This window comes from Lacerta agilis, chromosome 8 (genome assembly GCF_009819535.1).
Source record: "Lacerta agilis isolate rLacAgi1 chromosome 8, rLacAgi1.pri, whole genome shotgun sequence".
Classification (NCBI taxonomy): domain Eukaryota; kingdom Metazoa; phylum Chordata; class Lepidosauria; order Squamata; family Lacertidae; genus Lacerta; species Lacerta agilis.
Genome location: NC_046319.1, coordinates 61,605,086 through 61,629,154, shown reverse-complemented (window position 1 = coordinate 61,629,154; position 24,069 = coordinate 61,605,086). Strand labels below are relative to the sequence as shown.

Sequence of the window (24,069 nt, the reverse complement as noted above, 5' to 3'; positions counted from 1 at the left end):
CCAGGAATATGATCAGTGGCAGTTTTATATTTTAAAAATGAATTATGAGAGATGTCCCCCCGCCATCGTGGCAGGACTCCCTGTGCCTATTTATAGGCAGGAATTCAACAGCTGCACCATTTCCCATGATGATGAGGGTGAAGGGAAGCTGCACCTGTCGAATTTCAGCCTGTCCCGCAGCTGCTAAAAGGACAAAAAAAAAAAAAAATCGTGCGTAGCAGCCACCATTTAGAGCTGCAATATGAAAGTTTAAAAGGTGGACGCCAGACGCAAAGAGGGCCCAGCGGTTGCCACACTTCAGACTCAAGATCATGTGGTTAACTGGAGAAGGACCATTGAGACGATGAAAAGAGCAAGCTCGAGGTCCGGCCGTCCTGGCCACCAGAAGGCTGGCGCTAAGCATTATCTCTAGGGTCGCAGGCAGGATCATAGATACAACCCAAATTCCGTTCGCCCTCAGAGTGGGGTCGCTCTATCCATTGGCACGTCTATGTTTGGCACGTGACTCTAAGTGCCTAGCCTTTTTCATCTCTCTGGTCTATGATTGGCTTCAACGGCAAAATAGCCTGGAGTGACGCCATTAACTCGCGCCGCTCACACGGTCATGCGCCGGTTCCGTCTCACGTGATGCACTTCTGGTGTTGCAAGATGGCGGTGCCCACCACTGACCATCCTTCCCTCCAGCCCGGCGGACGATATTGCCTTATCAGTTGCGTTCCGGCCCAGCTTCGCTCCAACGATCTCCGTTTCTACTTCAGCCAGTTCATCGAGGCCGGTGGCTTCCTCTGCTTCCATTACCGCCATCGCCCTGAACGCATAGAGGGTCCGAGCGCTCCTTCCCGGCCAGGCCCGACCTGCTGCTGCCTGGTGGCGGTGAAGCCCGGCTGGTCCCGCCGCTTGGTCCGTATGTACTCGGGAAAGCGCTGGATAGACGCGCAGGGAGAGACGTTGCCCGGCCAGTGCCTTATACGAAGGGTTCGGGTTTCCTTTGACAAAGGTACTGAGAGGCAAGAAGGAGAGGTGCTGGAAGTGGTCACTGCATTTACCTTTGATACACTTGAGCTTTGAATAATAGCATTATGGATGGCACTTACTGCATTTTATAGCATTTTTGGGCCCATTGATTTCATTTTCTCCTCCAGTTACAAGTCAATGAGATGGTGTCTTTATGTATCTAAAAAAAATTGGCTTTAGCCCCTTACAGTTTATGGCCACGTTAGAACTGTTAGTCTTGTAAATAGCATAAGACTTTTCATGTGTGTTTGCTGTAGTAGATGGACTCTGCTGTCATTCTGGGAAACACTTTGTTCCTTTTGGCTGGGGAGAGTAGAATGAGGCTGAAGCAAAGATATGTAAGTGGTATACAAGTTGGTGGATTGCTGCTAAGTGATTTTTCTTGCCCCTTGTGTTTATAATTTTTACAGATGCTGAAACGCTCTCTTATAAGACTAAAAAGGAGCTCCGCACATCCTCAAATGAAACTTTCACTGAGGATGATTTAAAACGGCTTCCTGAACTAAACCCACCATCTTTCATGCCCTGTGGGAATGTAGGAACTCCTTTGAGTGTCTTTTTAGATCTCATTAAAGCCTGCAGGATGCCGTCTCGTGCTATCAAGAAGCTGAGGTTGCAGTTTCCCAGAACTGGCTCTTCTCGCAGGTATGGAAATGTACCATTTTCATATGAAGAAACTGAGACTATTGTAGAAGAGGAACGAGTTTACACAGCTTCAGGAGAGGAGATTACAGAAGGGGGAGACCTATCAAGAGTGAGCACGGCCAATCAAGGCAATGGCATGGCAGAGAGAGACTTGAATGATCCAGAGAGTGAAGCAGAAGGTCAGCTGGATGATGTAAGTAGTTTTTTTCTAATTACACAAATGTCATGTTATGTGCTTATAGCTTTTTTAGAGATGTAATTATATTATTTTGTAAGGAAGAAGGAAATGTGCTAATACTTATTCATCCTTACAAGTTGGAAAATAAGTCATTTTATGAATCTGAAAACTAATGTGACCCACACAAATGAGCCTATAGACTGCATTCTGAATCAAGGTTTTCCCATTCTTCAGGGTAGCAGCTGCCCATAATGATAATGTTAGGTAGAAAAGTTGTGCTGGAATTCTTGTACTCTAGCTGAAAAAAAAAATATTTTACTCATTAAAACCTCAGAATTGATGATCTTCTGCGAGAATCTACACTGCTAATTCTGACATTTTGTAATGTCCTCCTTATTCATCCTTCCAAGCTTGCTTTTATTCTAACTGTATAGCTCCATTAGCCCATCACACTGCAGGCTAGGTGCTTAACTGGAAAATACTTTGTAACCAAAATGAGGCTATGGCAAGTGGGTGTGGGTTGACTGGTTTAATATGAATACTAGTTCACAGCCCAGGGTGACTGTTTTGCACTAAAGGAACCTGTGGTCTCTTAAGATGCAAATTGTATATAGACATGCATGGTGACGGGAGGAAACTATGGTAAAAGAATGCAAGTAAGATACTAATGATAGAGATGAGAAGACCATCTCCCATAACCTGATTCAGCCAACTCTCCTACATAGATAAGATCCTGTTACTACCCAGCCTGGTTCCAATCCCTTAACATTTTTTTTTTACTGCCTGTTAAAGATCTCTCCACATTTTGGATCCATTGGCCTTTGTGCATAATCATAACTTTATGGCATTCATTAAACCATAAAAATGTTTAAAAACAATGTCCATCACAATGAAGGGTATTGGCAGAACTATAGTGAGTCCATAATCATACATACAATAAGCTTCTAAAAACCAGTCTGTTATGTTTCTGTGCTTCTAATTTTTCTGTCTCCAGAAGTTCAAGATGAGTTCTGCCTGAGCAGGCCCTTAGCAGTGAGCTTATTTCAACTAAGCCCAGTGAAACTGAGGAAGTGGGCAATGAGCGGAAACTGGCCTAAACCTTTGCTTTATTTGTCCCCACCCCACCTTCTGCTACAGGATGACGATGACAGGTGCGAAGAGTGGGAGCGGCACGAGGCTTTGCATGAGGATGTCACCAGCCAGGAGCGCACAAAAGAACGTTTGTTTGAGGAGGAGATTGAACTGAAGTGGGAGAAGGGGGGCTCTGGGTTGGTCTTCTACACAGATGCACAGTACTGGCAAGAAGAAGAAGAAGGAGGTAACCCTGAACAACACATCCTGGGTTTGATTCTACCTTGTTGCTGAGAGCTGGAATAGAGTATGCATCAGCGTAGTCTTTGTGAATTCATGGCCCATCTCCAGATAGACAACTTGCAAAGCCCCTCATTAATAAGACATGAAAATGTCTCGGGACTGGTCTGAGGCACTTTTGTGCAAAAATATCAAGAACATATCCATACTGTTTCCTGGCATACTTCTTGTCTCGCTCTCTACTGGAGTCTGTCACTTCTTCTCCTGATAATACTCGCTGTTCTGTTGTTTATCCTCCAATGGTCCAAGGGCACTGATATCTTTCCCTGCCCCCTTTCATTGACCACTGTGTGTTTTTTTACTTGCCTTCCTGGTGCACGAGGCCTCTGCTCTTCCTTTATTCCCCATGTCCTAAACATGGAGCATGAAAACTCAGATGGCACTGGCAGGAATAAGGTTCTTTTCCTTGCTGCTGCTGCTGCTGCTACAGTAAGCCCTACAAAGAGTTATCCTGGGCAGTTCTATTATCAGTTCAGCATGTTTGCCAAATTGGTAAAGTGGTCAAGAGGACCTAATAGATGAGGTCATGGTGATTATAAGTGGAATCTTCAAAGCTCCATTTGGGGTTAATAGTTATGTCTGCAGTAAGCTCTCTGAAGAGAGGGCTTTCTCCCCATCTCTAAATATTGCAGCCTTAGTGAGAGCTTGTTGTCCTGGAATAAATTCCTGTACAAAGGCCAAAAATGAGGAGGAATGGGGCTGAGATTTTTAGGATGCTGAACTCTAGATCTACGTTCAGCATGTCCTGCATAGAATTCGTCCTGCAGTTTTTGGGTGTAGAAGGGGGGGCATGATCTTAATGTGGGAAATGGGAGGATGATCTTAATGTAACACTCATCTGCAATGAGCCAATACATCCTGCTTGATGTCTTAACTTTTCTTTTGACAGATTTTGATGAGCAGACAGCGGATGACTGGGATGTGGACATGAGCATCTACTATGATAAAGGTACTTGAGCTAAGGGCTGTTGATCTGTTATGCAAGGAATGGACAGAGTCTAAACTAGTGTTTCATACTGTACTTGAGGCTGCTGTTAATGCATTTTGGAAGCGTTAGCCTCTACAACTACTTGGCATGCCTTCCTGGCCTATGTGGGGTGTTACTAACACTAGGGCTCCTGTCGAGATAACCAGTTGCTGGGATAACCAGTCGTTTGAGAGCCTGCTCCGGCTGGTTATGAAGGTTCGCTGGTTATGAAGGTTCTTGAAGGTCGTGAGGAGTTTTAGGAGTTGCAGAAGGTCTGAAGAGGATAGGTTAGGCAGCAAGAAGCAAAGCAAAAGGTGTGGCCGAAGAAGCAGAAGGAGGCCAAATAAATGAGACTGCAGTCGGTGGTTTCCAGTACACTCAATGCGAGCGAGCTCTCTGTCGCTGTGCTCGTCTCGTCCTGCTCGTCGCCGAGCCAACAGGAGCAGGGGCTATTTATTGGCAAATCATACAGCGTCATCAAACAAGCATCAACCAATAATAATACAGCAATAACGAGTGTTTCCGGGCGGGAAACCAGCCTTGTGACCGTTACCAGGAGGCTTCCTGGCGCGCTTTCGGGGAGGCGCGGAGGGATCCAGGCTCCAATCTCCAGCCGGATCTTCTTTCCTTCTGCGCAGTAGCGCGGAAGGATTAGCAAAGCGACTATCGCGCAGGAAAACCCAAAACGTATTCCCACAGGCTCCAGCATTTCCACTGGCACCCTTCAGTCTTCCAGACACAATTCAAGCCGCTGGGGCTTGTGTGTGTTTGTGTTAGTCATCCTGCTGTGCTGTGGTCAGATTTCAGAGAACCTGCTCTAGTGTTAGTTGTAATATGACAAATCTTCATAGCTGCTATCCTGCCTCAGTATGTGGGCTTAATAGCCTTCCCCAGTCTGGTGCCTTCCAGATGTTGGACTACTGCTCCCATCAGCCCTAATCAGTGTGGCCACAGGTTATGGGTGTTGGGTATTGTAGTGCAACAGCATCTGAAGGGTGGCAGGTTGGCTTGCAACATCCTACATACTCCTCTACCCTGGTTGGCACCTTCCTACTCCAACCTCTGAATGGGAACCAGTTCCTTTCTTCACCACCACCCCTTCCAAGCCCTGTTTAGAATTGCCTACCTCATAATTTTGGTTTTTAAAAACGAATGACAACAAATTCACCCCAAAATGGATTCCCACATCCTCCCAAGCAAGTGAAACTGTTCCAGATTAGTAAAATTTGCAAAGCTTTTACTTGAGCCCAGCATAACAGGTAGTCATCTATTATTTCTCTCATTGTGGTTGCTAAGGCTAAAGATGACTGAGAGGGGAAGGACTCTCTTTATGCTATCAATGCCTCTTGTTGTTTAAAGTGTTTATATGCCACTTTTCAAGGCAACTAACAGAAAATCAGCAGTGCTTAGTATAACAGAAATGGTTCATTCAATCAATCCAATCAATCAATCAATCAATTTTTATTTCAGTCATAGACCAGACAGTAACAGAAACAGTTAAAAAAAAGTGGTGGCTATATTAAGGTAGCAAAGCTGCAATGAAGGATTCATGGTGGTTGCTCTTACAGTCTCTCTTTTTTTAAAAAGAGATTCTGGACCCATGAACATCTAAAACTGTTTTACACTCAGCCTCTTTGTCCACCTAAGCACAGTACTATCTGCTTGACAGGAAGTGGCTCTGCAAGGTCTCTGTTATAGTCCTTTCCCAGACCTTCTGCCTGCTCTCTTTTTAACCAGAGATGAATCTGGGCCTCCTGCATACACTTGCTCTGCCACTAAGCTTAGGTCTTCCCCTTCTGCTTCATGGGGAGAGAGTAAAAACACTGTTTCCATTCATTCCAGATGGTGGTGACAAAGACGCTCGGGATTTGGTCCAGATGCGGTTTGAGCAGAGACTCCGGGATGGTTTGGAAGATGGGTCTGTTCTGAGCCAACAAATTGGAAACTTTGAAAAATACACCAAGGTAAGAATAAAAAAATGGAAGAGCATAGAAACATCTGAACTTATTTTGATTTGAAAAATCCCTATTGTAAGAGCCTGGGGATCTGAACTGTGTTAGTGCTTTTAATGCAAAGGGTAGGGCGCGTTGTTGTGCTGTATTGAGTCTGCTGATAATGGCCTCTTTTTTTGGAGTGCCAATCATTCTTAATCTGGTTCTGGTGCTAAGTGTCCTCAGCAATTGCTCTTTTTGTTCTGGAATTGATAGAAGAATCTCTAAAGTATTTTTTCCCTCCCCAGGGTATTGGCAGGAAAGTGATGGAGAGGCAAGGCTGGACTGAGGGTCTTGGGCTGGGAAGCAGCAACTCAGGGATGACCGAAGCACTGGATAACGAAGGCCAGAATCCCAAATGCAAGAGGGGCTTGGGGTAAGTGAAGAGTGTTCTTTTAAAATACATGCAATCAAGACATTCAGCCTCTCCACCTATATAAACTAAAGATAATAATATTTATTTGTTATTACAGTCGTACCTCGTGTTACGAACGCTGCATGTTGCGTTCGTCACGGGTTACGAATGCTCTGAACCCGGAAGTACTGGAACGGGTTACTTCCGGGTTCGGCGGTTCGCGCATGCACAGATGCGCAAAATGACATCATGCGTAGAAGCGCCGAATCGCATCGCGCACATGCGCAGATGCGGCACTTCAAGTTGCGGACCTTTCAGGTTACGAACGGGGCTCCGGAACAGATCCCATTCGTAATCGTAAATGTAAACTGTACATTTATATCCCACCTTTTGTTCAAGGAGCTCTAGGTGGCATGCATGGGTCTTCCTCCCCCCCCCTTTTTATCCTCACAGCAGCCTTGTGAGATAGGTTAGGCTGAGAGACACTTGTTGTGGGGGATTTGCACCTGGTGTTTCCAGTCTTGGTTCAAAACTAACAACTTCAGTACACTGGCTAAGGGAGAGTGACTAGAAACGATGGTAAAAACAGGCAGCCACCTAGTACCCAGGAGCTCTGCACTTTTCTCACTCCTTTCCCCTCCTCAACACAAAACACTGGAATTTTGGGCAAATGTTGCCTCCATGTTTTCCAGTCTGTTTTCACAGCCCTCGCATGAGCCAAACACTTAGATCATAACTCAAGTGAGGAATTCCTTGTCTGCAGCATTTCAGAATGATTGCCCCATGGACATCTTTATTGAAAGCAAGAACATTTCTTCAGGCCTGTTGTGTTTTGTTTTTTAATACACCTTTGCTAGTAAGCCTCTTGCTCATCTTGCAGCTGTTCTGAGCAAAGTTTTCATCTTTTAAGTTCTAATAATGGATTACACAAACATATGGACAAATTAAATTCCCGTTCACTCTGCTGTGTCTCTGAAGACTTCGTTTAAAGCATTTTTATCCCACTCTTCAGCCAGAAAAGGCTCACAGGGCAACTTACAAAGATTGATAGGACAGTCCCTACCCTCAGATGTACCCTGTAAATGACAAAGGGACTGGGGAAGGGACTCGGTGTACTCTTTTTTAGAGTTCTTGTAATCACCTTGTAAACATGTGTTTCTAGGAGAGGAGAAGTCAAAAGTTACTTGTCTTTCAGCAGAGCTAACGTAGAGGCCCTGCAGTCCCATGTTTATCCCTCTTCTTTACAGTTGTACCTCGGGTTAAGAAATTAATTCGTTCTGGAGGTCCATTCTTAACATGAAACTGTTCTTAACCTGAGGTACCACTTTAGCTAATGGGGCCTCCCACTTCTGCCACACGGTTTCTGTTCTCATCCTGAAGCAAAGTTCTTAACCCGAGATACTATTTCTGGGTTAGCGGAGTCTGTAACCTGAAGCGTCTGTAACCCGACGTACCACTGTTTTTTTATTTTTTATTTCATTTCAATACTGCTTTATATTTTTAAGAAAATAATCTACATTAAAACATCAAATAAAACCATCCAGAATAAAACATTAGAGAAGAAAGTCAACTATAAAGTAAACATTCAAAGTAACATAATTAACAGAAAACTAAAATATTATCTTAAAACATTTCACAGTAAAACATTACAAAGGAGGTCAACTACAGAATGCACATTCAATGCAGCAAAGTTAACAAAAAAAACTTTAAACATTTCAAAAGGAAACATTACTAAAGGAAGTCTAATATAAAACACACGTTTAAAATAGCATAATTAGCAAGCAAATAAAATATAAGTATAGAGCAAATCTGCTGCTGTTGCTTTCAATCCTTCCAGTGGTGGTTCATGGCAGGTGATGGCTGTAAAAGTTCAGGCTTGATGATCTGGTTCTGTACTAAGAGAAAGCCAAGGTGGTCTTTGGCTTCTTCAGCAGCCTCATATTTTGTAGCTGGAGTCAGTGAGGGCCCCACACTCCCAGTTCAGGTGAGAAAAGACCTGCATGGCAGGGAGCAGGTCTTCCAGCTTCACAGCCAATAATGGCTGCTGTAGATGCTAGCTAAGGGAGGAGCCTAGTGGTCTTCCTGCAAAGCTGATGTAGAGGCTTTGCAGTCCAGTCTCTGCCCCTGTGCCTGATGGAACCTTTCTTTGTTTTATTGCTTTTCTGTAGGTACCATGGTGAGAAGCTCCAGACTTTCACCAAGCCCAAGAAGCCTCGTGGGGACAGCAGCATCCTCATCTCCACCATCTATGATGACCCGTATCCTGTGGATGCAGAAGAACAGCTGCTCCGGCGCCAGCTACCAATCAGTATGAAGCATCGCCAAGATGTGGCATTTGGCCATGCCATGCATGGTGTTCATCACAGCTCCAGTTCCTCATGAAGGGGCTGCTAGCCAGGAATGGCTTTCAGACTATGTTGCAGCAATGTTTGCTTTTGCAAATAATTTTTTTTTAATTAACAACAGTTGCCAAATAAAGGGCAAAATGTTTAGTATTTATTATTTAGTTTTTTTATCAATATGGGCTCATCCTGGTGTTTGCAAGCTAAATTAAAGGGTTCTTGCTTGTGTTTCTTTTGGGTTGCTGCAAGATCCATGCTGCGTTACATCATGCTTAGCTACCAATGGCCTTTATCAAGAATAATGTTCTCCATGCTCCATTGCTCTAATGCAGAGAACCATTCCTAGCAAGAAATAGGAGAAGAAAGAAATATTTGTAGGGAGGAGAGTATGTTGTTGCTGTGGAAAGAAGAGAGAAGTGGGACTCCTGGATGAATAAATACAGAATTATCCACAACTTTTATCAGTGGTGTGGTTTTAACCTTGCTGGACTGGGAGTAATAAAATAAACAAAGTGGTCTATAATATTTCTTAGAACTTCTTCCAAGGAAGCATACACAAGTGTTTTGCCATTGTATTGTCTCAACAACCCCATGAGACCTTAGAATCACTCAAAAAATGAGATCCATATTTGAGGGGTAATTTGAGGCCAGGCCTCCCTGCTCCGGGTCTGTGCTGGGTGGTGTTTAGCATCCTAAAGCCACCATGGATAACTTTAACGGGTTTTTATGGTTTATCCTGCGCTTCAAGTTCCTCAAAGTGGCCTGCGTGATGTGTTCTGCTGCTCTCATTTTGTCTTTGCCAACAACCCTTTGGACTCCCTATGAAGAAAGTCAAGTTCTTCCTTACAGCAGGTCTCACCACTATGGAACATGGTCTATGGATCAAATGCATGTCAATTCACCTTCCACTAATCAGTGCATTTTTGTGTTTTTATTGAGTTCAGCCTTGAACCAATTACTCTGCATGCCAGAGCTCAAGGTTCTCTCACGCACACCTCCCCACATCTATTATTGCTGTCCCACTAACATTTTGCACTTGCTCCTTTTTTGTGTGTGGGGTGGTGCTAACTGGTGAATAAAGAAAACATTGGGAAATAAGCTTGCAAAGGATAAAGAAACCCCTGCACTGTAGTATAACAAGACATATGTAGAGCTTCAAACAACAGGCCAGGCTTTTACCTTGCATGATAAAATCAGGACCAATGATTAAAGCTTGCAGACAATAATTCCAACGTTGTTGTAGAAGGCAATGTCTGTATCTTTCACCCGCTGCTTAATTTCTAAAATGAGAAGTGTTGGGTTTCAAATATATCTCAAAAGTCAGCTCATACTCACTGGTCCTGGCAGCCATTTCTGCACGTGACTATGACCAGGGTGATGGGAAGACATTCTACCCATGCTTAGATGCACTTATTTGCATAGTTTCTGCACAGCTCCAAAGCAAATTTGGAGGTTTAGCCCTAGTGAGCGCTGGCAAAAAGTCAACCCTGCCTAAGAGCCAAGGATGTAGCCATAAATAATGACAGAGTGCCCATTGCAGGGGTCTGCAATAATGTGCCCCTGGGCACCTATCCTTCCCAGTGGGTTTTTTTCTGGAGGTGTTGCCTGCTTTTTCATTATGTTTCACTGGTTTTGGAGAGTTAGATATTTTGCCTGTTTAGTGTATCAGGTTCTGAGCATCACAATTGCACCCACTTCCATGTGATGCCTATGGTGGTGCCCATGAGTGTCACATTTCCCAAATATGCCACTGGTCTCAAAAAGGTGTCCTATTGGAATACAATTACTCCCACCGAATGGTCATGGAGAGAGGGGAGAAAGGGGGTTGAAAAGATTGAAGTGAGGATGACTCGTTACCCACACAGTGTTTGGAAATGCAACATATTCCCATGGCCATTTGGTTTCATCATTTTCACATTTTCCAGTAAACAAAGGATAGCAACTCCTTCCAAACTTCACGGCTTTTACTACGCGCTCTATAATGGCTGCCATGCCCCACCTCCGTCTTCAGACAGCACGCCAAAAGCACTAGTCATGTCAACTTCTGCCCTCCAAGTGGCGCTCGCCGCTTAGTTAATAAGGACGGAGTCCCCATGTTCGAAAAAATACGCGCGGAACCTTCGTTTCTTACGCCTCCTTTTTCCCTCCGGATTGAAATAAGAACGTACAGCGGAGCGGCCAAAGCTGCCTGGGCGGGGCCAAGCCCCAAAACGACGCTACTTGCACCATAGAAGGAAGAAAATTGTAGAGCAGCTCATCCTGTTGTCCGCAGAGGAACCTTCCAGGTTTGTTTCTGGATTTTCCGGTGTGTCCATTGAGAACTGCCCATAGAAGTCAACGGAGAATCATAGAATAGACCCTTAGAGTTGGAAGGGATCCAGGCGGTCATCTAGTCCGACCCCTGCAGTGCCCAAAACATAAGCCCCAATGAATCAACCCTGGAACAAAAGGAAGCAGGAAAGAGTGAAATTGTTTCTAAATTGGGGTTTATGTTCCCACACCAACAAGGCCTGAGTTTGCTGTGTGAGGTGGCAAAGAGGCACACTGGTCACACCATACAATCAGAGGTTTTCCCAATAAATTCAATTGGCAGCTCTGACAGCCACCATGGAGTGGTGGGCAGAGGAGACCTGAATGAACCAGAAGTCAGTTACAGTATACTGTTTTAATGAGTGGAGTGATTATGGCTATGTGATTATGGGGGTTGTTGTTTTTTAGCGGATGTTTAGTGCATCACTCTAACCTTTTTACTATCTCTGTGACAGAGAGTCAAGGTGTGTTGTTGAAAAGAGTCCGTGTTGCAGTTGCTCGGGAGGTGAGAGACGCATTTGCGCTTGCTCTGAATGCTTCTTGATTCTACTTCTCTCCTGGCCCCCCCTGTGTCTCTGTTTATTGCTATTCCAACTTATTTAGGGGCAGCGTAGAAGGGATTGATTATGATGGAAAGGAGCCCTCTTATCTTAACAATGTCGCCCTCTGTTCCTTTCCAGGCACAGCTCTGAGTTCTTGCCCCTCAACCACATGCACAACTCTGCAAGCCCACCCTAGCCGTAAAATGCACGACTTCTGGGCCGAGGCAGTTTACTCAAATTGCGCCTCTTAGAAGTAGAGGAGCTTCACACCCTCCTGCAGAAAGCACCAGTAAAGGGGAGTACTCTCATTCAGAATAGCACAGTACTATAACTAGGGCCAGCCTGAGATATTTTGCTGCCTGAGGCAATAGCACAAGGTGTGCTCTGCCCTCTTCATGTACAGAAGCTGACTGGACTGGTAGTTGAATCTTATTTCAGTACTGGCAGGGCCAGCTATATCATTAGGCAAAATGAGGTGGCTGCCTCAGGCAGCAGATGCTGGAGGGGCAGCATAGGCAGTCCCTCTCTCCCTCCACCAGCTCTTTCTCCTACGCTCCTCTGACAATACTGCTCCGTTGGAGGAGTTAACTATGTGTACTGACCGCATGATCTGTCCTAGTCTGCTGCCTCAGGCGTAGTGGAGGAAGTTACTGTGTCAACAGTGTCAGAGTAAGAATCAGCTGCTTGGGGCTTTGGGGCCCATTTGGATATTTGAATTCAGATATCTGAACATCCCTGGTCTAACACTACAATCCACGGTAGCCATTGTGGTGCCCTCCACATCTTGCTGTACTACACCTCCCCTCATCCTTGACCATTGACCATACTGGCTGGGGCTAATGGGAGTAGTAGTCCAACAACATCTGGAGGTCATCACATTGGCTGCCCTTGCTCTCATCACTGTACCAGTCTCTCTGTAAGCCAGTAGTTACCTGATATTACCTTAGAAATGTTTTTATTTCAGATGTACACTTCAGTTGTTGGGTTTTATTTTTTATTTTTTTTAGAAGTGCCCTTAATTTGTGAATGTAGCAATGTTATGGAAGTACACTCACCAATTGGTCAGAACTGGATCCATTTTTTCTTGAGAATATGCTTGACAACAAACCCATGTTTGCCTCTTAAATACTGTGTGAAATGGTCCATATATTCTGACATTTTGCTGTCTTTCCTTTAGGAAAAGAATAAAAGTTGCATCATGTCATACAGCCAGAAGCAGTCCACAGTAGCCTTTGGTCAGGCAGTGATTGGGCCTCCTGGCTCAGGGAAAACAACTTACTGTCTTGGCATGCAGGAATTTCTTTCTGCAATTGGGCGCAAAGTAGCTGTGGTGAACCTGGACCCAGCCAATGAGGGGATTCCTTACCAGTGCGCTGTGGATATCTCAGAACTTATCACCTTGACCGATGTAATGGACAACTTGAAACTGGGACCCAACGGTGGCTTGATCTATTGCATGGAGTATCTGGAGGCCAACTTGGACTGGCTGCAGGAGAAACTGGCCCAATTTAAGGGGCATTACTTCTTATTTGACTGCCCGGGACAAGTGGAGCTTTGCACCCATCATAGTTCATTGAGAAACATCTTTGCTCAGCTTGCTAAGTGGAATTTCAGGGTATGGTTGGTGTAGATCAGGGGTGGCAGCCCTCCAAGCATTTGTATCTGGCCCTTGGGGCTCTCCCTCTACCACACCCCCTCAAAACCTCTTCTAAGCTTCTTTTACAGCTTTTGCTTGGTGGCAATGTGCACTTGAATTCTGATAATGTATTTTGCATGCCTGAAAAGGGAGAGGGTGGGTGAGAGTGTGTTGAAAGTAGCCTAATGCACCTAGGTAAAAGTCACACTTGCTGCTCTGTCCACTTTTGCCTCGGCATGTGACACCCCCCCCCCCCCCCAAGAAGAGAATGTGAATTTCAGGCTGAAAAAGTTCTCCTGCCCCTGGTGCAGAAAACTAAAACAACGTTAGGTGGTAGAATTTTGCATGGAAAATGGGTACTGGGAGTGAGAGCATCCTTTGGTGCCAAACTGCAAGCCAGATTTGGCTTCAATGCACATTAGCTCTATGTAGCATATTAGCCTTTTACAACTCATTTTCATGTGGCAAGCCATTTGAGTGAAATGTTTCAGGCAGTTCAAACTACACAATTGCAACTCCTTTATTTCTTTGGATTGTATTGATTGGTTAAAATTGCCTGAGCTGGAAGGGGTGGTTGTCATCTGTATAGCTTGGATGCCTCCATGCAGCTGTGTTTTTGACTGGCTACCATGCTGTAAAGATTCATGTGTGAATTGGGCTTTAGGATTAAGTGTCCTGGGCTCTTGTATTCCCTATTTCAGTTTTGATGGCCATTTTCACTTTATGAAGATTTTTTTAAAAAAAATCTACCACCCACCATGACTGGATTTAGCTTCAGATGGCTTAATTGCATCCAGCCTCCTATAGTGTTTAGATTCCAGAGAAGTATCAGGACTAAAGTTGCTGTATCAGATGAAAATGAAAAGATACAGCTCTCTGATTTTAACCTAATGATGGCACTTGGCTTTAAACCTCTTAATAATCTTACACAGAGACTGTATAGGCATTGAATAGGTGGAGGCACAAGATGGAACCTCTATGTCAGGAATGAGATAACCCATTCTAGCTGTTCTCTGAACACCACTAGGTTCAAAAGACTGGTCACCTCATGGAAAACAATAATAAATATCAAATAATGATCTCTGGTTGATTAAGGTGCCGTTGCCTCTTTTTTGCTTCTGTCTAGCTGTAGACTAAAGACCATTAATGGATAACCTTCCCCACCCCACCCCACTGTTTGGTAAACTGGATGAAGCATGGTTTACATGGGGAAGGGCTTTGGGTCAGTGTAGAGCATCTGCTTTGCATGCCAATGGTTGCAGGTTCAATCCCTGGCTTCTCCAGGTAGGATCATGTTCCTGCAAGATTCTGGGGTGGGGGTTGGGGGGCTTCAGTGCAGCTGGTTTATGGGCTTTTAGAGGGGAAAGAGGGCCATTTCTTTACTTACTCTGTAAGCAACCCAACTTCCACTACAATGGTTTTCCTAAACCGGTACTACTGTCGCTATGTAATATTTATCAGTTGCATCAGACAATGAGACTTTTGAAGCCATGGCCCTCCATATGTTGTTGGACTACAAATCCTATCAGCCTCAGCCAGCATGGTCAATAATCAGGGATGTTGAGAGTTGTAGTTCAGCAACTTCTGGAGGACTACCCATTCCCCATCCCTGCCCTAAGCGATTACTTGTCTCCATTAACTTGTCAGGATGTCCCAGACTTGACACAATACTGATTCTCAATACTGATTCTCCTTCTCTTGTTTCTTCTTTGCACAGCTGGCAGCTGTCCATTTAGTGGATTCTCATTACTGTACGGACCCCGGCAAGTTCATCTCCATTCTCTGCACTTCCCTCTCCACCATGTTGCACGTAGAGCTACCCCACATCAATGTCCTCTCCAAAATGGACCTAATCGAGCAGTATGGGAAACTGGGTGAGAGCCACCAGTAGGAGGTCCTTGAATGAATGGCAGTGGGGAAGACGGATGTAACCTTTTACTAAGTGACAGTGAGAAGTTGTGGATAATCAGATCCTGCAGCCTGAGAGAGACCATTATTCAGTGTTAGAGCACGCTGCCCTACATGCTTGGTTACTACCTTTCCAGTGAAAAGAAACGGAGACAGCAGGTTCTGGAAAAGACAATTGCCCTCTAACCTAGAGCAAGGGAAGGGAACCTTTTTCAGCTTGAGAGCCACATACCCTTCTAAGCAAGCTTCCAGGAGCCACATACTAGTGGTGGTTGGGCAAGAATCACAAGCGAGCAGAGCAAAGAATGTCAATTCTGTCTTTGCACCATAGGATTGTTTCTACACATACTTAAATACACACCCCTATCCTCCAACCAGGCAAGCAAGAAGCATTGTCAGAGTTCAAGGGCCCATTCTAGTCAGGCAAAAACACGCAAGGAGAGTGCAGAGCAAGGCCATTGAGGGGTGTGGCTGGGGAGAGAATGTGGCCTGGGAGATCCCCAAGGGCTAGATAGGGAGACCTGGAGGACCTCAATTGATCCCCGTACCTGACATTCCCCTTGCCTGCCCTAGAGAGAAGCTGCCAGTTAGAGAAGACAGCTGTGGGCTAGCCCAGGAGTGCAGAACCTTTGATCCTCCAGATATTGCTGAATTATAACTCCCATCAGTCCTGGCCATTGGCCATGCTTGCTGAGGCTGATGGGAGCTGTAGTTCAGCAGTGTCTGGAGGGCTAAATGTTCCCCACTGTTGGGCTAGATTCTAGTCACTACATTAGAGAAGATAAACCCGAGACTTTATAGGTGCTGCCTACTGCAGCTGCCATCACCCTTGATCATTGGGCATACAAGCTGGGACTGATGGGAGTTAGGAAGCCAGCAATGTCTGGAGGATCCCAGGTTCCCAAGGTAGCTCTTTATATGTTTAGGAAGCCACTTTCAAAACTTGAGTTTTGGCATAAACAGGAGACAGGGATCTCCAGTGGAATTGCCAACTCTTTAATGGCCTTTAATATATGCATAGCATATCTATTTTTAGATTGTAAGCCTATGAGTAGGGAGTGATGTGATTCGGCTTTATCTGCACCTTTTGTTCCTGAATTTGCTAGAGACTTGTCTTTTTTGTCTTGCAGCCTTCAATCTCGATTATTACACGGAGGTTCTTGATTTGTCCTATCTAGTGGATCACCTGGCTACAGATCCTTTCTTCAAGAACTACCAGCACTTGAACAAGAAGCTTGTGGAAGTGATTGAAGACTACAGCTTGGTTTCCTTTGTTCCTCTCAATGTCCAGGTAGCCAAGCCAAATCAGCAGGAAAATAATAATTGACATTTGGAGAGCAGGCAACCGTTCAGTTTAGGTTCTGTTTGGACTATTTCCTTTTCCTGCTGGAAAATGTAAACAATGTCTTTCAGGATCTGGATTTTATAGGCTTTTCCATTTCAGATATTGGCTGTAATTTGTTGCTGTAGCATTAAATAATAATGTGTTTCATTAAATTACATGAAATAAATGGCTAATATAGTTTAGTGGCTAAGACACTGGACTGGGAAGCCAGGAGTCCTCCAATTCAAATCCTGCCTTTGCCATGAGCTCACTTGGTAGATCTAAGCAAGCTTCTGTCTTTCAGACTCAGGATTTTTCTAAAGCAGGAGTGGGAAACCTGTGGCCTTCCAGATGTTGTTGGCCTCTAATTCCCATTAACCTCAGCCAGCATGGCCAATGGTCAGGGATGGTGGAAGTTGTTGTTCACCACATCTAGAGGGACATGAGTTTCCCACTTCCACTGTAAAAAGTATTGAGATAATGTTTGTAATTGCCTTCAAGTACTTTAAGGCCACAATCCCATGCCCAGTTAACTGGAAGGAAAGCCCTCTTTCACTCAGTGAAGCTTGTACCTGATTGTGCTCTAAAGCAGTATTTAATAATGCTAATAATGCTAAGTACTGCTATACGCTAACTTTAAAATAGGAAGTTTATTTAAATTATGTTCCAGAAAGTAAAGAAACAGATGGTAATTTGGCAATGCGTTTGCATATACTAGCCAGATTGGAGAGTGATGCTGAAAGGATCAAAGAGAATTAAAAATATAGAAAGGAGCTGGACTGCTTTTATTTGTCACTAGGAAAGTAAAACTCCCACCTGTATTAATATGCTATATAAATGAATATGTGTATTTATGCTCAGTTATTCTGAGAAGAAAACATCTGTTAATACAGGAGCTAGGGCATGGAACTAACAGGCAAAAGATTTTAAATACATATAAGGAAGCACCGTGTGACATTGTTTATCTGTGAAAGGCATGCCTGTAAGTAGAGCAAGCATCAAGAATCATGGGAGTTTGATGGGGAATCCAGCTAAACTGGAAGTGAACCAAAAAAAAGTACTGAAAGGGAAGGGAATATTGAAAGATGATCTTTGGAATACCAGTCTGCCTGCAAGCCAGCTCACATGTGCTTCTTCCATCACCTGATGATTGCAGTATCAAGTGGCAATGTGCATGTGTGAATGAGCTACTAACAGCTAGAACCCACAGCTAGAACTTCCATATCATATCAGACCCAAACCAGGTGGAGTCCCAAGTGATTAGAAATCACAAGTGGTGAGAAATCAAGTGATAGTACATGCCATGTGTTAACTGCCCAGTGATTAGCATCATGGAACATGAAATTAATTTCGGCCCCTGACGTGTCCATTTTCCTAGGATAAGGAGAGCATGCAGCGTGTGATGCAGGCAGTGGACAAAGCCAATGGCTACTGCTTTGGAGACGCAGAGCACAGAAGCCTTCAAGCCCTGATGTCTGCAGCAGTGGGAGCTGATTTCCACTTCACATCGTATCCTTTTTACTGTGTTCCCCCCTTCCCTGCTGCAAGGCTGAGTCTTATTTATGCATCCCAAGAAATAATCATCTAAGGGAAATCTGCATGCCCGTAACTATATTGCAGTTTTGAGGGTCAGTTTATCACTGGCACTGGTAGCTGATCAGATGGAAGTTTTACTTATTTATTTTATTCATTTAACAAATTTATAGTCCGCCTCATAGTATAAAGCTGTTGAAGCACTGTACAGTATAAACCTGTGGATCAAACCTGTACAGTGTGCATGAATAAGCCTGTTTCTACAATTCCAGCCCAGTTTTAAAGGTGTGTTGTCATTGTGGAAATAAGCGTTATTTGTGTCAATATCAATAGCGTTTATTTTTATTTTATTGAAGTATTTATAATCCACACTTTCATACAATCTAATCAAGGCAGTATACAGTATGCAAGATTATAATAAAATCAGTGAAAGCAACATCATTTAAAACTTCACTATAACATCAGTAACTACTGGTTGGTGAAAAAGAAAAAAATCATATTGCAAAGGCCTGTCTAAGCAAAGCAGTACCTGTATTCTGAAGACATCTGAAAAAAGGTTACGGACGATTCCTGATGAACCTCTACTGGCAGGGAGTTCCACAGGCAGGTCCTGTCACACTAAAGGCCCAGTCCCTAGTAGAGGCCAACCAAAACCCAGAGGCATGAGGAGCCACCAGAAGTGCCTCATCCAAGGATCTCAATGATTGAAGTAGAGAGTAAGGAATCAGGCAGTCCTTAAGGGCCCTTTGGACCCACTTTTTTTAGGGCTTTGTGAATTAATACATGTAGAACCAATGTAGGTGATACCAGGCTAATATACAGGAGCACCAAGATACGCCCACCTGCATCCTGCATGTGAGATTGCCAGCATGGATGCAGTCCATAAGCTGTGGTTTATTACTCCATATTCTGCATGTCCGGTCAGATATTAGGCTTTACGAGTAAGTTTCTAACCCTTAGGGCAGTAAGCAGAGCAAAAGCCCAAAGATGATGTAATACTGACACTCTTTCTCGTAGCTTTTGAAAACAATTTCTTATGAGCTGTGGGCAAACTTTTTACCACTCTTTGATTAAAATCTGAGCACCTCTGGGGTCTGGATAAAATTGTTTTGTGGGCTGGATGTAGCCTGAGGGCTGCCGGGTAGCCACCTCTGATCGAGACAAATTGCTTCTCCCACTCTTGTTCCGTGTAGCTCAAATTCCTTTTTGTATTGTTTGCTGCTTCCAATACTGTACCTTTTGGATGGAATGTCCTCACATTAATTGCACTGTCAGCTAGCAGTCAAACAGAGATCAGTGCTCCTCTCTCTCTCTCTCTCTCTCTCTCTCTCTCTCTCTCTCTCTCACACACACACACACACACACTCTAAGCATCAGCCACCACTTGCTGTTTATTTCCCCTTAACTCACATACAACCAGCACACTAGCAGTCCAGGAGAAGTATGTGCAGCCACAGGAGAAAACTGTGGAGCAGGAAACCATGGATGTGTAGCATGTCTGCTGCCTGCTGTAAACAGGCCACTGCAGGTGGACAGCTCCTCCCATCCAAGTTGGCTTCCCATGTGTATTAACCTGAAGCTGAAGAGGTACCCTGCAAGATAAGGACTACCAAGATGCAGCTTGTGCCTTTAGGTTCCTCCCACACAATAACTTTCTTTCTGGTGTACTTGGGAGCCTCTGTGCTTGAGACAAAGAGGGGCCTCCCCACCAAAAAAAAAAAGTTAGCAGCGAGCTGCGGTATGGGCAGCTGCGAGGCACAGAAGATGACCGGTGAAATGGCAAAAGTAATAAATGTCTGCTGCCTGAAGGAAGTTTGCACCAAAGATTGTCAGTGTGACCGCTCTGTTGTTGTTTCATTGAGAAGCATGGAATTCTGTTAACTTTGTACAACTGCATAGGAGCTGGACTGACTTCTCTTCTGTGGCTCCCAATGCTTGTGCCTCTGTTTGGCGTTTCAAAGTGTGGAGATGACAAGCAGTGATGCTGGGCACTAGGGAGAGGAGCACCCTCAAAGCCTCCTGACTCCACTTGCTGTGACCCCCCTCTGTAAATGCCAGGTTTTGGCCTTGGCCTTCTAGGAGATTCCTTCTGGTGGAGGGACTGCACAGTCCATACCAGGCATAGGCAAACTTGGCCCTTCCAGATGTTTTGGGACTACAACTCCCATGATCTCTAGCTAACAGGACCAGTGGTCAGGGATGATGGGAATTGTAGTCCCAAAACATCTGGAGGGCAGAGTTTGTAGTCCCAAAACACCCTGTTCCAGACTTGTGTGTGTATATCTGCGCCTGGTATTCTTCTTTTGGTATGAGCTCAACTTTTCTGCCCCACCCACAATAACTGCATGGAAGAGAAACTATATACACTTAAGACACCTTTAAATATATCATTACTGCTACTACTCCTATTTCGTTCAATTTCCTACCCACCCTTTACCATAAGTTCTCAGGGCCAGTTACAGCCATGTAAAATGTAATATTAACAGCAATTGATAACAAGTTGCAGTCACAGAAATAGAGTGGGTCCTGTAAACATTTCCCGAGTGTCAAATGCCAGGGTAAAGAGGGTATATATTTAGCATTCAATGAAAACGATATAATGAAAGAGCCAAACACACCTTTTTTGGGAGGGAATTCTTTAACCTAGGAGCTGCCACAGAATGCTCTCTCTTGAGCCACTACTCCTACCACTAATTATTTGTGTGTGGTAGAATTACTAAGAGGGCTCTGCTGGTATTAATACTCAAAAGGGTCTGTAGGGAAGCAGGCATTCTTTTAGATATTTGGGGCTTAAGTTGTACAAAATAAGCTTTCATGGACTAGAGTCCCACTTCATCAGATAGCGGGGGTGAGGGATGGGAACAGTGAGTTCAGATGGAAAGGAAATAGAATAATGAAAAATAAAACCTATGACAGTTATAGTAAATTTTACTAGGTAAAGCTTTAAAGAAAGCAAAACAAAGCACCATGACCACAGCAATAATTGATTATCAAACTTTGCTAAATCACTTAACACCTATAGTGGGAAAGGAAGCCATTATCACAATTCAAATCGCACTGGGCCAGGAAGCTGTTACCAGGATTCAAACTGCAGGTGAAAGAACTGAAATTCTTGATAAGCTGTAATGTGGTTGTTGTATGCTGGAGCCTTCCTTTGAAAATGGTGTAGAGAGATTTCCTGCAGGTGCAGCTTATCTCAGTCCTGTAGCACTAATGGGTAATGTGTGGCACCTGTTACGATGCCTGTTCTTCATATTAAAGTGATTGAATGGGCATATATGGGTTAAGGTGATCCTGCAAGTGAACAATGGCTATGTTCTACCTTCTCTGTTGGAGGCAGTATGCCTCTGAATACCAGTTGCTGGAAATCACAGGACTCTGGTCCTGCTTGCTGGCTTCCCATGGGCATCTGGTTGGCTGCTGTGAGAACAGGATGTTGGACTTTGGCTTCCCCCAGCAAGGATCTTGCAACAGTGCTGCTGCCAGAGAAGCATCTCCTCCACTCAACTGAGTACAGCTTTACTGGTGCCACAAGGGGTTGCTGTTGCAAGGAACAGGTAGGAGGACTCTGCTGGGTGTGCCTAGGACTGAAACCAGTCTCCAGCACAAAACTTTGCGGACAAAGATGGCCTTAGGCTTGTTCTCATGGTCTGTGTCATTATGAATGGGGATCCCCACCAAAAAGGGCAGGGGGAGCAAGCCTACAGAACTGTCTTGAGTCTTACTTTAAAAAAGAAAAATCCGGTTGCTGATGTGTTTGAATTACAGCATGAGAAACACACAGCCTGCTGAAATCATTAGTCAGTTGTTTTATCATACCTCAAAGTGGAAAGTCAAACACTAAGCATGTTAAAAAAAAAACATTTGACTTCCTAGATCTATTCTAAAATGGCAGAGGCTGCAATTTTTACAATCTGTGAGTGTTTGTTGCTGATAAGAGCCCTCTGGTCTCAATGTAGATCTTGGGTATTACTGTGGATATTTTTTAAAGCCTGTATATAATCATTGTTAATGCTGTAAGCAATTTTTAGAACTCTTTATAAGTATTTGCCCAGTCAGTGAATTCTTGTCCTTGACACCAATGAGTTGAAACTGGATTAAGGACATAGGTGCCGAGGTAAACCCAATAGCTTGTCCTCAGGAGAAGCTTCTAGAAATCACTTGGCTTCCCTTTTGTCCTTACGCTTAAGATACCTCAGCTCACTAATACAGTCCCAGAATGGCAGGAGGGAATTACTCTTTTCTGTTAACTCACAGCTACTTTACTGTGTGAAAAAGTTGCATAAGAAATTGGGCCTGAGAGGGAAGTGTGGTAAGAAAGCAACTGGCACAAAGAAAGGACATTGAGAGGGGGGAGGGGTGCTGAAGGAGGCCCTGTCAGGAGACATAGCAAGCCAAAGTCTGTAAACCGCTCTGAGGTCTTATGACGAAGGGTGGTATATAAATCTAACAAATAAAATAAAAAATTAGAAATTTAATTTTTTTAAAAAAAGGCCACAGCCAGTCCAGAGACACAGAATGGGAAACCTAAGGCTGTCCAAATGATTTTAAGCTCCAACTCCCTTTAGGCCCAGCGAGCATGGCCGGTTGTCAGGGATGATGGGAGTTCAGTCCAAAGAAACATCTGGAGCCAGGTTTCCTATCCCTGCTGTAAACAATAACTGGGTTGGACAGACCAGTAAGTAGTCTGACTTGGTTGGAGGCAACTCCATATTGTGTTCCTGTTCTAAACTGACTGCAACCATCTTGTGCCGCTTTTGTTGGGCCTCCCCAGTATCACACACGGTGTTTCCTTTCCACACCAGTGGCAACTCTTTCTGAGAGGCAGCCTGTATCATCACCACGAAAATGCTGCGCATGATTATGAGGCTTCAGGTGGCATGCCACCTTACGTTGCATGTCCATGCCCAGGTGTAACAGCACGTGGAAACCTCTTGGCTTGGGAGCCTTATGGGGTGTGGGTGAGCATCAGAGACCAGCCCTCCAGCTCTTCCCAGCCAAGGCTCCCAAAGGCGTTTGCATCATTTGCTGCCACGCCTCCTCTGCAAATTTCCCATTTATGGGATTTGCACATTGTTCTATAGGCACAGCCCTTGCTTCAGATGGTGCTTTAGATTTACTCCCCAAGAGCCTTTTATCTCTGCAAGAAGGCCAGGGCTCTTCCCTCTGCCAGCCTCAGCGGCAGGTTCACAGGTGTGATGGGGCAGGGCTGGGCCTCGGCAGCTCTGAGCCTTTGAGCCTCCTAGTGAGCTATGCAGGGTATGTGCTGGCAGGGCCGGCACAGCCATTAGGTGGGGTGAGGCTCCTGCCTCAGACAGTATAAGCACCCTGCCTGCCCCTTCACCTCCGCTGCCAGTGCCAGTGCCAATTTCGGCCAAGACCACACCAATACTGTGCAACATATATTGCGGTGTGTGTAAGATCTTGTCCAAAATCGATGAGATCTTGCTCAAAATCGGCACCGATGCCAGTGCTGCTTCTCTAGAGTTGGCAGAGGTGGGCAGCACAAGTGGCAGCAACAGGACACACCACCCCTGATGATGTGGGCAGTAAAGTAACAGTAGCTGGCAAAGTCAAGGCCTGCCCCTTATAAAAACTGAAAGAGCTCAAAGAGTGGGAGACATGAAAGGCAGGAAGCTGCCTTCTACTGAGTCAGACCATTGATCCATCCAGCTCAGTATTATTCTATACTGACTGGCAGCGGCTCTCCAGGATTTCAGGCAGGATTCTCTCCCAGCCCTACCTGGAGGTTCGAGGGACTGAGCTATGGCCCTTCCCAGCCCTGAAATTGGCTTCCAAGGTTCAACATTCCAGTAACATATTAATTCAGTAGCAGGCTGGGAAGCACATGAGAAAGGGCCTTTCTTGGTGGTGTCCCCACAACTCTATAACTCTCTTCGAGTTAACATTCATTTGGGCCCATCTGTTCTTTTTGCTGTTGCTTGTCTTTAGG

The 24,069-nt window shown here is 44.7% G+C and overlaps 2 protein-coding genes and 1 long non-coding RNA gene across 3 annotated transcripts; all 3 read left to right on the top strand.

The window, feature by feature from the left end:
* Nucleotides 1-620: 620 nt before the first annotated feature.
* Nucleotides 621-9,018, top strand: GPATCH3 (G-patch domain containing 3). The gene is made up of 7 exons (XM_033157856.1): nucleotides 621-997; nucleotides 1,425-1,852; nucleotides 2,975-3,155; nucleotides 4,098-4,157; nucleotides 6,018-6,139; nucleotides 6,415-6,542; nucleotides 8,690-9,018. The coding sequence occupies exons 1-7, from the start codon at nucleotides 628-630 to the stop codon at nucleotides 8,901-8,903; spliced, it is 1,503 nt and encodes a 500-aa protein (XP_033013747.1). The 5' UTR covers nucleotides 621-627; the 3' UTR covers nucleotides 8,904-9,018.
* A 2,053-nt stretch (nucleotides 9,019-11,071) lies between these two features.
* LOC117052301 lies at nucleotides 11,072-11,679 on the top strand. The gene is made up of 2 exons (XR_004427243.1): nucleotides 11,072-11,148; nucleotides 11,629-11,679. It is a non-coding gene; the product is annotated as an uncharacterized LOC117052301 (long non-coding RNA).
* Nucleotides 11,680-12,874: 1,195 nt separating this feature from the next.
* GPN2 (GPN-loop GTPase 2) lies at nucleotides 12,875-20,002 on the top strand. The gene is made up of 5 exons (XM_033157855.1): nucleotides 12,875-13,330; nucleotides 15,069-15,225; nucleotides 16,390-16,550; nucleotides 17,962-18,092; nucleotides 19,537-20,002. The coding sequence occupies exons 1-5, from the start codon at nucleotides 12,914-12,916 to the stop codon at nucleotides 19,607-19,609; spliced, it is 939 nt and encodes a 312-aa protein (XP_033013746.1). The 5' UTR covers nucleotides 12,875-12,913; the 3' UTR covers nucleotides 19,610-20,002.
* Nucleotides 20,003-24,069: the final 4,067 nt, after the last annotated feature.